This window comes from Rana temporaria, chromosome 7 (genome assembly GCF_905171775.1).
Source record: "Rana temporaria chromosome 7, aRanTem1.1, whole genome shotgun sequence".
NCBI classification, from domain to species: domain Eukaryota; kingdom Metazoa; phylum Chordata; class Amphibia; order Anura; family Ranidae; genus Rana; species Rana temporaria.
The window spans coordinates 101,626,774-101,643,565 of NC_053495.1; the positions used below are offsets into that span (position 1 = coordinate 101,626,774).

At 40.2% G+C, this 16,792-nt stretch overlaps 1 protein-coding gene across 1 annotated transcript in view; it reads left to right on the top strand.

Moving 5' to 3' along the window:
• The window catches only part of TSEN15 (tRNA splicing endonuclease subunit 15), a 52,856-nt gene extending 36,316 nt beyond the window's left edge, over window positions 1-16,540 (top strand). The window contains exon 4 of the mRNA XM_040359798.1: window positions 16,227-16,540. Within this exon, the coding sequence (XP_040215732.1) occupies window positions 16,227-16,428 (202 nt within the window). The 3' untranslated portion in view covers window positions 16,429-16,540. The remainder of the gene's footprint in view (window positions 1-16,226) is intronic.
• Window positions 16,541-16,792: the final 252 nt, after the last annotated feature.

Genomic DNA, 16,792 nt, shown 5'->3' on the forward strand with positions numbered 1-16,792 from the left:
TTTTACAACCTTCTATTGATTGGTGTCTCCAAAAATAATTTAAACGGCCGTCAGGCTAATACTAACAATTTAATTATAGGAAGTAAGACTTATGTCTCCAAAATCCCACCAAACATGACTGCTGCCTGACTATTTGTGGTCTTCGGTCTTCAAAAACCTACCCAAAATGGTGGGCAATCTATTTCAGGCTCCAGTCTTCAATATCACACCCAAAATGGTGGCAGACAGGTCACAAAAAGGAAGTGAAAGTGAGGCTATTACTGGACTAACATCAGCGCAGGGGGATGAGTAACGGCCAGAGGGCTACACAGTGGCCTATACTGTGAAGGCACCAGACCCTAAGAAGGGGTGAAAAAGTTGGTGAGTGTGGGGTGTATAAAAGCACGGATTGCAGTGATCACGGCATACAAGAGCACAAAGCACTTTTAGAATCACTCAGCACTTGGCAATTGGATTTGTTTACTTCCAATAAGGACATTATATTGCACTGAAAAAATAATAATAATAATAATTTTTTGTTTATCAGCACATCTTTTAAAGGGTTAACATAGGTACCCTAATGGTACAGGAATTTTACGTTTTGCACATTTTCTTTACCTAGCAGTGTTTACACAATAGCACTTTAATTTGCACAGCACTGTGATATACTGTATATTTTATGTATTTTTTTATTTATTTTCATAGCTGCATTTATGATATACTGTGGAATCATTCTAGTAGTTTACATAGGCACGTGGCACTTTGGATCGTTTAGCACTTTGTGTATAATTTGCAAACTGCATCTGGTGGCATGTGGCAATCTGCATCTGGTGGCATGTGGCAGTCTGCATCTGGTGGCATGTGGCAGTCTGCATCTGGTGGCATGTGGCAGTCTGCATCTGGTGGCATGTGGCAAGTGACTGTGGCAATCTACATCTGGTGGCATGTGGTAATCTGCATCTGGTGGCATGTGGCAAATGACTGTGGCCATCTGCATCTGGTGGCATGTGGCAATCTGCATCTGGTGGCTGTGGCAATCTGCATCTGATTACAGGCACTGTGACAAGCTGCATCTGGTGGCAAGTGACAAGCTACAGATTCTGGTGGCAGATTCTGCATTATAGTGTGTTTAACTATTTAATTTTATATTACAATATAATAATAAAAATAATGCGCTTCAATCATCCTGACACCATTTTAACCATGGTGTTGTGATGATTGAAGTGCTAACACCAGCCATTTCCTGACAAATTCACTACGAAAAAACGCATTGTCACCCAGGACAAGGTATATACACTCACTGGCAACTTTATTAGGTATACCTTGCTAGTACCAGGTTGAACCCCTTTTGCCTTCAGAACTGCCTTAAAGGGGTTGTAAAGGATTTTTTTTTCCCTAAATAGCTTCCTTTACCCTAGTGCAGTCCTCCTTCACTTACCTCATCCTTCCATTTTGCTTTTAAATGTCCTTATTTCTTCTGAGAAATGCTCACTTCCTGTTCTTCTGTCTGTAACTCAACACCGTAATGCGAGGCTTTCTCCCTGGTGTGAAGAAAGCCTCTTGAGGGGGGGAGTGGGCGAGCAGGAGTGTCAGGATGCCCACTAACACACAGCTTCTTTCTCTATCTGCAAAGTAGAGAGTGTCCTGACTTGCCTGCTCCCCCCCTCAAGTCAGGACACTCTCTACTTTGCAGATAGAGAAAGAAGCTGTGTGTTAGTGGGCATCCTGACACTCCTGCTCGCCCACTCCCCCCCCTCAAGAGGCTTTCTTCACACCAGGGAGAAAGCCTCGCATTACGGTGTTGAGTTACAGACAGAAGAACAGGAAGTGAGCATTTCTCAGAAGAAATAAGGACATTTAAAAGCAAAATGGAAGGATGAGGTAAGTGAAAGAGGACTGCACTAAGGTAAAGGAAGCTATTTAGGGAAAACATTTTTTCCTTTACAACCCCATTTAACTCTTCGTGCCATAGATTCAACAAGGTGGTGGAAACATTCCTCAGAGATTTTGGTCCATATTGACATGATAACATCACGCAGTTGCTGCAGATTTGTCGGCTGCATATCCATGATGTGAATCTCCACGTTCTAAAGGTACTCTATTGGATTAAGATCTGTTGACTTTGGAGGTCAATGGAGTACAGTGAACTCCTTGTCATGTTCAAGAAATCAGTTTGAAATGGTTTGAGCTTCATGAGATGGTGCATTATCCTGCTGGAATTAGCTATCAGAAGATGGGTACACTGTAGTCATAAAGGGATGGACATGGTCAGCAACAATACTCAGGTAGACTGTGGCATTTAAATTATGCTCAATTGGTACTAAGGGGCTCAAAGTGTGTCAAAGAAATATCCCCCACACTATTACACCACCAGCCGCCTGAACCGTTGATACAAGGCAGGATGGATCCATGCTTTCGTGTTGTTTATGCCAAAGTCTGACCTTATCATCTGAATGTTGCACCCGAAACCGAGACTCATCAGACTAGGCAATGTTTTTCCAATCTTCTTTTGCACAATTTTGGTGAGCCTGTGTGAATTGTAGCCTCAGTTTCCTGTTCTTGGCTGACAGGAGTGCACCCCGTATGATCTTCGCTGCTGTAGCCCATCTGCTTCACGGTTTGCTGCATTGTGCGTTCAGAGATGGTATTCTGCATACCTTGGTTATAACAAGTGGTTATTTAAGTTACTGTTGCCTTTCTGTCATCTCAAACCTGTCTGCCCATTCTCCTCTGACCTCTGATATCAACAAGGCACTTTTGACCACTCAAATGCCGCTCACTGGATATTTTATATTTTTCAGCCCGTTTAAAAAGACCCCTCTTTAAAATCTAGAGATGGTTGTGCGTCAAGATCCCAGTAGATCAGCTGTTTTTGAAATACTCAGACCATCCTGTCTGGCACCAACAACCATGCCAAATTCAAAGTCACTTATATCCCCTCTTTCCCCATTCTGGTGCTCAGTTTGAACTTTAGCAAGTCATCTTCACCACATCTAGATGCCTAAATGCATTGAGTTGCTGCCATGTGATTGGCTAATTAGCAATTTGTGTTGCCAAGCAATTGACAGGTGTACCTCATAAAGTGACTGCTGAGTATACATGTAAGTAAATAAATACATATTGGGGGCCAGATTCACAAAGAGATACGACGGTGTATCTACAGATACACCATCGTATCTCTGACTTACACTGGTCCTATCTATGCGCCTGATTCATAGAATCAGTTACGCATAGATAGGGCTTAGATCCGACAGTGTTACAATGTGTTACACTGTCGGATCTTATTTTCGATTTAAAAATGGCGCCGGGGGTGTTCCCGCTGATTTACCTTGAATAATATGTAAATCAGCGAGATACGCAAATTCACGAACGTACGCGGACCCGATGCAGTCTTCTTACGACGTTTCCGTAGCGGCTTTCCCGTCGTATTCTTACCCCTGCTTTTATCAGGCGCAGCCAATGTTAAGTATAGCCGGCGTTCCCGCGTCAAATTTGAATTTTCTAACATCGTTTGCGTACGCCGATTCACAAACACGCGCGTCGCAAGTCACGCTCACGTCGAAACCACTGACGTCCTAGTGACGTCAGTGGGAGCAATGCACGCCGGGAAATTCCCCGGACTGCGCATTTAAATCGGCGCGGGAACGCGCCTGATTTAAATAGTACACTCCCCCTAGCCGCGGAATTTGAATTCCGCCGGGGGATTTAGGATCCGCCGCCGCAAGTTTGGAGGTAAGTGGTTTGTGAATTAGCCACTTGCCTCTCAAACTTGCGGGAGCGGATCTTAAATCACGTAGATCGAGCGGATCTATAGATCCGCTGATCTACGTGAATCTGGCCCAATACATTTAAGTACCATCCTTTTAATAGTACCTAAAATTATGCTTTACATTAACCATCAGTTGTCCAAATTAGATTTTCTAAATAATTTTTTATCCGTTTAATGTCAGATCGTGGCCAAGTGGTTCACAGTTCTGAAACCTTCAAAATTTCAGTCAAATAAAATATTTAAAATATATGTGTAATATAGTATCACATAGAGTGCAACAATGGTGTTAATAGCATTTTAAATTGTTACAACATAGATTTTTTACCATTAAAAAGTCCTGACAAAACCAAAAGTCCTAAAATCCACTGTTAGGCCGCGTACACACGGTCGATCCAAACCGATGAGAATGGTCCGACGGGCTGTTTCCATCGGTTCACCGCTTAAGTGGCCTGACGGTCTGATGTGCGTACACACCATCGTTCCAAAAACCGATCGGGTCAGAACGCGGTGACGTAAAACACACGACGTGCTGAAAAAAACAAAGTTTAATGCTTCCAAGCATGCGTCGACTTGATTCTGAGCATGCGCGGGTTTTTATCCGATGCTTTTCTGTACTAACCATCGGTTTGGACCGATCGGGCAGCGGTCCATCGGTTTGATTTTAAAGCATGTTTTAACATTTTGGACCGAAGGACAACAGACCGATGGCCTATACACACGGTCGGTTTGGACCGATGAAACTGAACTTCGGTCCATTCTCACCGGTTTGGAACGACCGTGTGTACGTGGCCTAAGTGTTTATAAACAGCAATAAGTCTAAATATATTGAAAACACCCTATCAACAGGATATACATCTATTCACACTATTTGACTTGTAATGCTAAGGCAAACTTTCCCCACCACCACATAACATTACCAGATGGTTAAACCCCTTGATATATGGAGGTCAGATGTACTCATCCCACTTTCATGGGTATTGGAATGGCTAGAATTAGCCTGCCAGCACACAAAGTACTCCCTTTTAGATCATTCAATACAATAAAATCCAATTAAAAACGAAAAAAGGCACTATCTAGTGGTAAAAAAAGAATACATTCACAAATATATATGTATAATAGTAAGAGCAGAAGTATTGGAAGATACTTCGTACTTTATACTGCATGGTACTGTTTCTAAAAATCATATATAGACCAAAATGTCCTAAAGTCAACAATAACATAAGGAAATGGTCTCATGCTTTATAAAGCCATAACAATCATTCAACTGTTGCTAAAGAAACAATTTACGTCCCAATCAATATTTAGCCCATATGGGCTGTATGTTTCATATTGTAAATTCATTAGGTCTCCATCCCGTAAATCTCCATTCTACAATTACTTCCTCTGCAGTGTGGCAAAAAATGTGTCTATTCCCAGGATTTTGAGTTCTTTTAGGTCCTTTTTATGGACAAACTGCCTAGATAAATTGTTCTCACCAAACATTTTACCCATGTTGGCAATATGCTCGCCTGTCCTGGTTTCTAAACTATGGGCTAGATTCAGGTAGCTGCGCTTGATCTTACGGCGGCGCAGCGTATCGTATTTGCGCTACGCCGCCGCAACTTACAGGAGCAAGTGCAGTATTCAAAAAGCACTTGCTCCGTAAGTTGCGGCGGCGTAGCGTAAATGGGGCTGGCGTAAACGCGCGTAATTCAAATGTGGAAGGGGGACGTGTTTTATGTAAATCTATGATGACCTGACGTGATTGACGTTTTGTACGAACGGCGCATGCGCCGTCCGTGTACATATCCCAGTGTGCATTGCTCCCAAGTACGCCGCAACGACGTATTGGTTTAGACGTGAACGTAAATTACGTCCAGCCCTATTCGCGAACGACTTACGCAAACGACGTTAAAAATTCAAAAATCGAAGCGGGAACGACGTCCATACTTAACATTGCGTGCGCCTCACAGAAGCAGGAGCAACGTTACGCCGGAAAAAGCCTTACGCAAACGACGTAAAAAACTACCGCCAGGCGCACGTACATTTGTGAATCGGCGTATCTAGGTAATTTGCATACTCTACGCCGAAAACAACGGAAGCACCACCTAGCGGCCAGCGTGAGAATGCACCCTAAGATACGACGGCGTAAGAGAATTACGCCAGTCGGATCTTAGGCTAATGTCGGCGTATGTTGCTTTCTGAATACAGAAAGAAGATACGCCGGCGCAGATTTGAATTTACGCAGCGTATCAATAGATACGCCGGCGTAAATTCTTTCTGAATCTACCCCTGTGGGTGGTCCTTCCAATGTACTGAAGTCCACAGGGACATTTTAATAAACAACATTATTTGTAGAACATGTGATAAAGTCCTGAATTTCATATGTATAACTGGTACTACTAGAGATAAAGGATAAGGACTTTGGGGCATTGGCATCCGGACATGTATAAACCTTGTACCTTCTGCAAGGAAAAAAGCTTTCAGTTCGCAAATAACCTGATTCTTTTTGTTGGCACAACAATATTTGGAGCAATTTTGTCCCTAATGTATGGACCTTCTTTAAAATAATAGCTGACTTATCAGTTAACATGGGCCCCAAGGTTTAACCATTCTTTAAAATAGGCCAGTGTTTATTGACCAGCTTCTTCAGCTTGTAGTATTGCTCCACCCGTTGGGGGGTCTCCCATAGCCATTTTCAAGAAACCTCAATAGAATGAAAGTCCTCCACAGATGAGCACTTGCATCTTAAATGAAGACATTGGCTTTTCAGCCATAAAAGATGGCCCTAGCTCCGTACATAAATGTTTTCCTGTTGGTATTCTTGAAAAATGTTTTGGTTTAAAATGTCCCATCTTTAATCATTATAGTGAGGTCAAGAAAGTTAATCTCATTCATATGACAATTTAATGTCCAGATCATTGGCATTAAGCTTTTCCATAAAGCTATGCAAGGAATCCTCATCTGCCCTCCATAGGAGGAGGGTGTCATCCATGTACCTCCTCCAGAGAGCAAACTCTGGCTGGGAAACCCCCAGGTGACATCCTCCACCCACCAGGACATAAACAAACAAACTCAAAACGAACTTGGCGCCCATCACCATACCTGTTTTCTGAAGAAAAAAATTGCCATCCTTCCAGGAGTAGTTACGCTTCATGGCAAAATTGAGGCGCTCAAATGAAAACTCTTTGTACATCAGAGAGCTCTATGCTGTTGGAGAAAATGCATAACCACTTCAAAGCCCCCACCATGGGCAATAATGGCATGCAAAGAGGGAACATCTGCTGTAACCAATAAACACCCTCAGAACTTTGGGGACCAGTGGAATACAGAAAGCTTTTTTTGACAGTATTCCGAGTGTAAGCTCTACCAATAACCTTATATAGCGGCTTCTTAAATTTTACAGATAGGGTCCCCCTTTAAAACCTGATAAGTATTGTGCTCTGACACAGTGTTCTCCATTTCCTTTAAATAACCCTATTTTTTTTTTTAGGAGAATGCCCCCACCCTATTATATAGAATGCACAGCAACAATATGGGTCTTGTGTACAATATGTTCTGACATTTATAGCATTGTGCCTGCATCAGTGAAAAGCATACAATTGCCAAAGCGCACTCTAAGGCCCCATACACACGAGAGGATTTGCGCGGATTTCCATGCGATGGAGTGTACTCACCATCGAATCGAAATCCGCGCCGAAATCCTCTGGCGATGACGTGTCGCGCCGTCGCCGCGATTATGACGCGGCGACGTGCGTGACGCTGTCATATAAGGAATTCCACGCATGCGTCGAATCATTACGACGCATGCGGGGGATCCCTTCGGACGGATGGATCCGGTGAGTCTGTACAGGGATGGATTCCAGCGGATAGATTGGATAGCATGTCATCAAATATTTATCCGTTGGAAATCCATCCCAGGGGATAAATATCCGCAGAAACAGATCCGCTGGAGTGTACACACCATAGGATCTATCCGCTGAAACCCATTCGCTGGGATTTTTCAGCGGATGGATTCTATCGTGTGTATGGGGCCTAACACTGGGAGGAATGGCATTCATGGTTGATTTTTATACAGGTAATAAACTGTTCTGGGATTGAGTAGTAGTTTTATGAAGTCAGCTTTGGACTTGATGGAGTGTGAAGTGTTTCCGTGTGGAAAATACAACGGCTTAATGAAATAAAAGGTGACACTGTATAAGCAGATTTTAGATTTCATCTTTGTTGACATATTCTAAAAAATGTTTTTGAAAGGTTAATAAACCTTACATGGAACTACTGAGTTGTCATAACCACTTGCAGACAAAGCCTTTTCTGGCACTTTTTGTTTAAAAGTTTAAATCAGTATTTTTGCTATTACTATTGCTAGAAAATTATTTAGAAAAACCCTCAAACATTGTACAGTGCCTTGAAAAAGTATTCATACCCCTTGACATTTTTCACATTTTGTCATGTTTCAACCAAAAATATAAATGTATTTTATGTTATCGACCAACACAAAGTGGCACATAATTGTGAAGTGGAAGGAAAATGATAAATGGTTTTCAGTTTTCTTTTTGCAAATATCTAAAAAGTGTGGCGTGCATTTGTATTCAGCCCCCTTGGTTCAATATTTTGTAGAACCACCTTTCACTGCAATTACAGCTGCAAGTCTTTTTGGGTATGTCTCCACCAGCTTTGCACATCTATATAGTGATATTTTTGCCCATTCTTTTTTTTGCAAAATAGCTTGAGCTCTGTCAGATTGGATGGAGAGTGTCTGTGAACAGCAATTTTCAAGTCTTGCCACAGATTCTTAATTGGAGTTGGGTCTGGACTTTGACTGGGTCATTCTAACACATGAATATGCTTTGATCTTAACCATTCTATTGTAGCTCTGGCTGTATGTTTAGGGTCGTTGTCCTGCTGGAAGGTGAACCTCTTTCCCAGTTTCAAGTCTTTTGCAGACTCTAACAGGTTTTCTTCTAAGATTGTCCTGTATTTGGATCCATTCATCTTCCCATCAACTCTGAGCAGCTTCCCTGTCCCTCCTGAATAAAAGCATCCCCACAATATGATACTGCCACCACCATGTTTCATGGTGGAGATGGTGTGTTCAGGTTGATGTGCAGACAAAGAGGAAACAGTTTCCCGAAAACTGGTAATTGATGGTCAGACTTTAGAGGCAAGACAGGAATATGAAAAAATATAAATTGTATTACAGAAAATAGAAAAATATACAGAGAAAATAAATAAAAACCATATAGGATACATAATATGGAAAATATCCACATTGCATCGTCTACGCGTTTCGCCGTTGGGCTTCCTCAGGACGAGCAGAAGAAAGTAATAGAAAAATACATTTCATTATCCAAAAAGGTCTATAATGACGGTTGTGTGAATATACTATAAGTTCAAAAAGCCAATTCCACAACTAATAGTTCAAAAATGAACACTAATTCCGGGGCAGGCCAGAGAGGGAATGACGGAGACATGTAAGCATCCAATATCATGCAGCCAGGTACATAGAGCCTGGGTCCAGGTACTTGTGTACTTAAAGCCCTCAAAGGTAAGACACCAAAAACAGTCTACAGAACATAAAACGCATAGTAGACTGAAACAGTGCAGCGTGTCCCCCTGGGGGATAACCTGTGCTATACACAGGTTGATGTGCAGTTTTAGTTTTCACCACACATAGCGTTTTGCTTTTAAGCCAAAAAGTTAAATTTTGGTCTCATCTGACCAGAGCACCTTCTTCCACATGTTTGCTGTGTCCCCCACATGGCTTCTTGCAACCTGCAAACTGGACTTTTTTTATGGCTTTCTTTCAACAATGGCTTTCTTCTTGCCACTCTTCCATAAAGGCCAGAGTTACCATGGGACTCTTGGCTGCTTCTCTGATTAATGCTCTCCTTGCCTGTCAGTTTAGGTGGACGGCCATGTCTTGGTAGGTTTGCAGTTGTGCCATACTCTTTCCATTTTCAGATGATGGATTGAACAGTGCTGTGTTAGATGGTCAAAGCGTGGGGTATTTTTTTTATAACCTAACCCTGCTTTAAACTTCTCCACAACTTTATCCCTGACCTTTCTGGTGTGTTTCTTGGCATTCGTGCTGCTTTTTGTTCACTAAGGTTCTTTAATAAACCTCCTGAGGGCTTCACAGAACAGCTGTATTTATACTGTGATTTTTTTACTAATTAGGTGACTTCTGAAGACAATTGGTTCCACTAGATTTAGTTAGGGGTATCACAGTAAATGGGGCTAAATACAAATGCATGCCACATTTATTTGTAAAAACAATTGAAAACCATTTCTCATTTTCCTTCCACTTCACATTTATGTGTTGGTCTAGCACATAAAATCCCAATAAAATACATTTACGTTTTTGGGTTGTAACATGACAAAATGTGGAAAATTTCAAGGGGTATGAATACTTTTTCAAGGCACTGTATGGGGAGAGTCTCTCTTCAAAACTGTTAAAACCACAAGATAAAAACACTTTTTCATTCTTTCAGTCAGGAAACAACTCAAACACTGTCTCAGCCGTGGGAGAGCTGGAAAATATTGTAGGTTCGTACATTCCTGGAAGTGTCAGATTTCTATTCATTTTGCAGAGAAAAAACAACTAATTAAAACATGGGACAAGAGTGTCTATTATGCTGCATGTTTTAAAACTGAAGTTTAGGTATGGCAATTTTTACATAGTTACATTGTAGAACAATGTAACTATGCTTGGAAAGCTGGAAATCACTATAGTAGGCACCATACATACCCTGGTCTCCATTATCTTCTGAGTCCTCTGCTGAGTGGCTGCCCTGCTACATTGTGAGCACAGAAGGTCATTATATGACCCTTTTTCCTCTAAAAAAAATTTCACTTTGTTTTTATTGTGTAGTTGCTTGTATGAATATGTCTTTTCCCAGACCAGTGCATCTTTGTCACACAGCACCCACAGACATAATCTATTTACTCAGCCATCGGTTTATTAGGAATAGTTGATCTGCAGATTTGAATTTTTCAAGATGATTGCTGTCCCCCCCTCCTTTATATAGCTTGAATTTTGGATTTATGTACAAAAACAAGAATTTTGCAAGCTTAGACAATTTCAACAAATATGTGCATGCAACTATTCTTAATAAAAAAACTCAACTACTCTCCTATGTTTTTGGTGGCTGGCTGCATATCTTCATATGCACTGCAGCCCAGAGTGGGCCCTGGTCCTCCTTTAAGAGCTTCTGCTGTCCATCTTAGCTTCCCGTCATCAATTACTAAACAACTGATAGTTCTGACAGTTGGATTTAGGTTTCCACTTTGCTCTTTTATAATGGCTGTGTGTAATGGGAGGGCCCGTGGAACCCAGAAGCTCTTAGAAAGTATGAGACAGAAAATAATGGACATTCAGAATATATCTTGGATTGCTTTAACATGGGTCTGTAATTCACAATATTCCAGGATATCTGTAAATAACTATTACTGTCTGTTGATTCTCAACAGGTTAATTGAAAGATGTTAATTGAAAGATGTCATCACCTCCAGCTACCTGGCTGCCTGTGTAATATAAATTGAATCCAGACTAACTTCTAAGGATCTTTCATTGTGGCTTGTGCTAATTGACCCTGTATTGTGTGAAGGTCTACTGTGATAATGTGTATTGTAAGATATAAGTGGATTGACAGAGCATAAACATTAATTACAAAGGATTGACTGTCAGCTTTCAAGTCCCTCTAAGAAAGAAGATTTATAGGGGTTACCTTATACAGGCAAAATATGGGGACTCTTGTTAAAGCATGAACAGTAATATTATATGAAAATATGTGGGCCTGGTCAAACCTCAATCATGAGAGCCACAACACCAATATAGATATCAAAAAGATTTATTTTATAAAAAGATTTTCTTTGTAAAAAGACATAGAAAAATCAAAAAAGAAGAAAAGAGAAAAAATTATACATTGAATACTATAAAATGCATACTAGACAAATTCCAGACTAACAAATAAAATGATACTTCAAGTGCATAAAGATGCAGGTGATCTTCATTTCATCCCATATGTAACGGTTCTACTAGTTTCGCCCAAGGGGGCTTCGTCAGGAACCAATGGGGGGCAGTAGTCTGAACAAACAAAGAGTATATCAATGAAAAAATATATGTAATAATTTATACAAATAGTCACATAGATTTATTGTATCAATACATACAGACATATCTGATTGACCATAGATGTTGATATAATCCTAATTTATTATAAGACATAGAGACAATGTATTTTGTTTAAGTAGACGGAAGTCGAGTTAATGCAGTGTCTGTGATAGCTGTGGACTTTGACAGAAATATTTACCTGAAGAAATGGACTGAAAAACCTGAGTAGTTAGCCGTGATTGGCTCGAAGTCCCAGATGGAAAATCCCAGATGGAAGGAAGGAGGGATGGGAAAAAGAGGAAATAATCCTCTTGTGCATGCAGGTAGGGTCACCATGCACCTCACAGAGCCTGGATGCAAGCCTGTAGAGGAGGAGGAGCCGAAGGCAAGCAGGTACTATGGGTACAGAATAAAAATATTAAAAAAAATTTAACAAATGAAAAATAAGAAAAGAAATGTAATCAGAAAAAGAGAAAAAAAAAAGAAAAAAAATATGATGAACATTGTTCATCATATTTTTTCTCTTTTTCTGATTACATTTCTTTTCTTATTTTAATTTCTTTTCTTATTTTTCATTTGTTAAATTTTTTTTAATATTTTTATTCTGTACCCATAGTACCTGCTTGCCTTCGGCTCCTCCTCCTCTACAGGCTTGCATCCAGGCTCTGTGAGGTGCATGGTGACCCTACCTGCATGCACAAGAGGATTATTTCCTCTTTTTCCCATCCCTCCTTCCTTCCATCTGGGATTTTCCATCTGGGACTTCGAGCCAATCACGGCTAACTACTCAGGTTTTTCAGTCCATTTCTTCAGGTAAATATTTCTGTCAAAGTCCACAGCTATCACAGACACTGCATTAACTCGACTTCCGTCTACTTAAACAAAATACATTGTCTCTATGTCTTATAATAAATTAGGATTATATCAACATCTATGGTCAATCAGATACGTCTGTATGTATTGATACAATAAATCTATGTGACTATTTGTATAAATTATTACATATATTTTTTCATTGATATACTCTTTGTTTGTTCAGACTACTGCCCCCCATTGGTTCCTGACGAAGCCCCCTTGGGCGAAACTAGTAGAACCGTTACATATGGGATGAAATGAAGATCACCTGCATCTTTATGCACTTGAAGTATCATTTTATTTGTTAGTCTGGAATTTGTCTAGTATGCATTTTATAGTATTCAATGTATAATTTTTTCTCTTTTCTTCTTTTTTGATTTTTCTATGTCTTTTTACAAAGAAAATCTTTTTATAAAATAAATCTTTTTGATATCTATATTGGTGTTGTGGCTCTCATGATTGAGGTTTGACCAGGCCCACATATTTTCATATAATATTACTGTTCATGCTTTAACAAGAGTCCCCATATTTTGCCTGTATAAGGTAACCCCTATAAATGTGTATTGTAAGTTAACAGACAGCCTAAAGGTCAGGCGTCTGAGTCATCAGCTGTAGTTAATTAGCTCATGTAAATTAGGTCAGGACCCGGAGACAGGGTGTCTGCTAAAAGAAGTATTAAGGATGATGTGTATTGGGGGGAGGGCTCGTTAGGAACCATTGTGTGATGTTGTGGGTGGAGTTGGGCCATTGTTCATTTGGTTACTGCAGTATCATAAACTGTATATAAAGAGCCTGTATTTCTCAATAAAGGGTCATTCCTGTTGAACCTCAAACAGAGTTGCGTGTCTCGTTAATGGGGGAATTCTTATGGGCCATGTTCGCCGGATTGTGGAGTGTCGGTAGCTGCCTTGTGTTCGGGAATGGAATATTCTAAACGGCTTTAACCCCTGTCCCATTAGGGGTGCCGTTACACTGTGCCATGTGTTTTTTTTAAAGACTTTCTGTGTAAAGCCATCAAGCCTTACTACTACATCTTTCTTTGCCAGTGCATACATTTATGTCCATATGTATTTGGACACTTGCACAATTCTAGATTTGTTCAGGTATTTACCAAAACATATTCAAGCTATAGTTATATAATGGATATGGGCTAAACGTACACAATCTCAGGTTTAATTTGAGGGTATAAACATCCAAATCAGAGAAGGGTTTAGGAATTACAGCTCCTAAGAATAGCCATCCCACTTTTTTTCAAGAGATCAAAAGTCATTGAATCAAAAGCGGTTTCATGGCCAGATGTGGGCTACTATTTCTTCATCAATTAAGCAGGTAAAATGTCTGGAGTTGATTCTAGGTGTGGTATTTGCATTTGGAATCTATTGCTGTAAACCTACATCATGCGTTCAAAGGCGATGTCCATGCAAGTGAAATAGACCATTGTAAGGCTTAAAAAATTAAGAAAATTCATCAGAGAGATAGCAGCAACATTAGAAGTGGCCAAATCAATAGTTTGGTACATTCTGAGGAAAGAAGAATGCACTGGTAAACTCAGGAGTATAAAAAAAGCCTGCACATCCACAGAATACAACAGTGGTTGATGATCACAGTATCCTCTCTATGGTAAAGAAAAACCTATTCACAATATCCAGACAAGTGAAAGACACCCTCCAAGAGGTGAGCATATTATTGTCGAAGTCTACAATCAAGAGAAGACTTCACAAGGTGCATACCATTCATAAACCGGAAGAACAGAAATGTCAGATTAGACTTTGTCAAAAAACTTCTAAAAAAGCCAGACCAGTTCTGGAAAAGCATTCTTTGGACAGATGAAACTAAGATTAATCTGTACCACAATGATGGGAAGAAAAAAGTGTGGAGAGGTCTTGGAACAGCTCATGATCCAAAGCACACAACGTCATCTGTAAAACCTGATGGAGGCAGTGTGATGGCATGCATGGATTCCAGTGGCACTGCCTCATTGGTATTGATGATGTGACAGAAGCAGCCAGATGAATTATGCAGTGTTTAGAGATATACTGTCAGCCCAGATTCAGCCAAATGCAGCAAAGTTGATTGGAGGGCACTTCACTGTACAGATGGACAATGTAAAAAAAGCAACCCAGGAGCTTTTGAAGGAAAAGAAGTGGAATATTCTGCAATTGCCAGGTCAATAGCCTAATATCAACCCAATTGACCATGCATTTTACTTGCTGAAGGAAAAACTAGAGGCAGAAAGACCCACAAAGAACCAACTGAAGAAAGATACAGTTTTATGCCGCATACACGGTCACACAAAAGTTCTCTGTCTTTTTTTCCGTCAACAACGCGGTGACGTACAACACTACGACGAGCCAAGAAAATGAAGCATGCGTCAAATTGTTTCCGAGCATGCGTCAGAACTTTTGATACATTTCTGGGACAATTGTCATTTTTACAGTGACCGTGCTATAAAATTGCACTGATTACTGTGAAAATCGCGGCAGACATCGAGTCCGCGGGTCCCACGGTCACGGAGCTCGCGGCAAGAGTGCGCGTGCGCTGCCGGCAGCGCCTGCACTGCGGGCATTTTAAAGTGACGTAAATATACGTTACTCTGCCCAGCCGTGCCATTCTGCCGACGTATATGTGTAGGAGCCGGTCGTTAACCGGTTAAGATTATATATTTTACCAACCTTGGTCATTTTCACCAATTTTACCTGATTTCACTTTCAAGCTGTTTCTTTGGTTTTCTAAGCTGCCCTGAAATTGGTGAAAAAAAATTGTATTTCTGACTGGTTCCCAGTTTCATTTTTCAGTTTTAAATGAAATATCTGTTTCTGTGTTTTCCCGGATGAAAACTGAGATTGTTCTGATAGAAAAGTATGAACACGGTTGGAAAAGATTTTGTGTGTTGTGTTGAAAAAAAAAAATACATTTGTCATAACAAGATACCATTGGGTGTTGTGTTTTACAGGCGTTTCTCATAGACGTTATCTTGTAAGCCCCATAAAGCTCATGTTTGTGTACATTCTTGCCATTCATTCATGCCTGTGACAGTTAAGGGGCTGGAGCCTTGGTAAAACATTGAAAGTTTTATGATGGGGACGGCCACAAAATTCCAACAAAGGTGCTCTGCAGATGTGTAAAAACTAACTATTGTATGATTTTATTTTTGGGCATTGAGCATAGGTTGTCATAGGATGAGACTGCAAAACCTTTATCATAGTAATGTCATTACAATGTTATACAAGCTGTACTCTCACTACTTTACATTGTAGCAAGGTGTAATTTCTTCAGTGTTGTCACATGAAAAGATATAATAAAATATTTACAAAAATGTGGGGGGTGTACTCACTTTTGTGAGATACTGTAACCTGACTAAATGTTACCGTTTTGGCTATGGTAAAACCCTAACTGAGTTCTTAGGTGGATTTCTAAAGGGTATAAGCAATAGCAGATATTTCCAAAGTAAAACTGTTTATATCGTTTTAAACTGGGTTACCTATTCTCTTTTTATTAAGTATTCTTTTGTGTTTGTTTTTGTTCCAGAATTCAGCAGTATCTGAAACTCGGCCACACAGCAGAAGATGAAAATGTATCATATTCAACACTTTTAGGCATTGTGGAATCTGATTCAACTATTGTTTACTACAAACTGACAGACGGTTTTGTGATCCCAGATCCCCCAGACTTTGCAGAGTATGTGGACAATAAACGCTGGAAAAGGAAAAAACTTAGGTGCTTGAGATAGCCAGAAGGTTATACAGTGCTGAAAGATTGTGTTTGTTTTTTGTTTTTTTATGATGGTGTCATCATTGTGCTTGGGATGGGTATATCTCTATTAAGGTATTATATTAACACCACCTAATAAAGATATTTGAAGAGCATTTAAAGTGGTTGTAAAGCTTAAAATTATTTTACATTAGTGCATTCCTTGTCAATGGACGCAGCAACGGGGCTCGGCGGGGGACCCAAAAAGAGGAGGTTCACGGCCGCTCCGTGCAATTCTATTGCACGGAGCAGGCAAGTATAGACATGTTTGTTATTTATCTTTATTTTTTAAATGTACCTTTCCAAACACTTTTTAATAGTCTTTGCCAAAAAGAATGATAGCT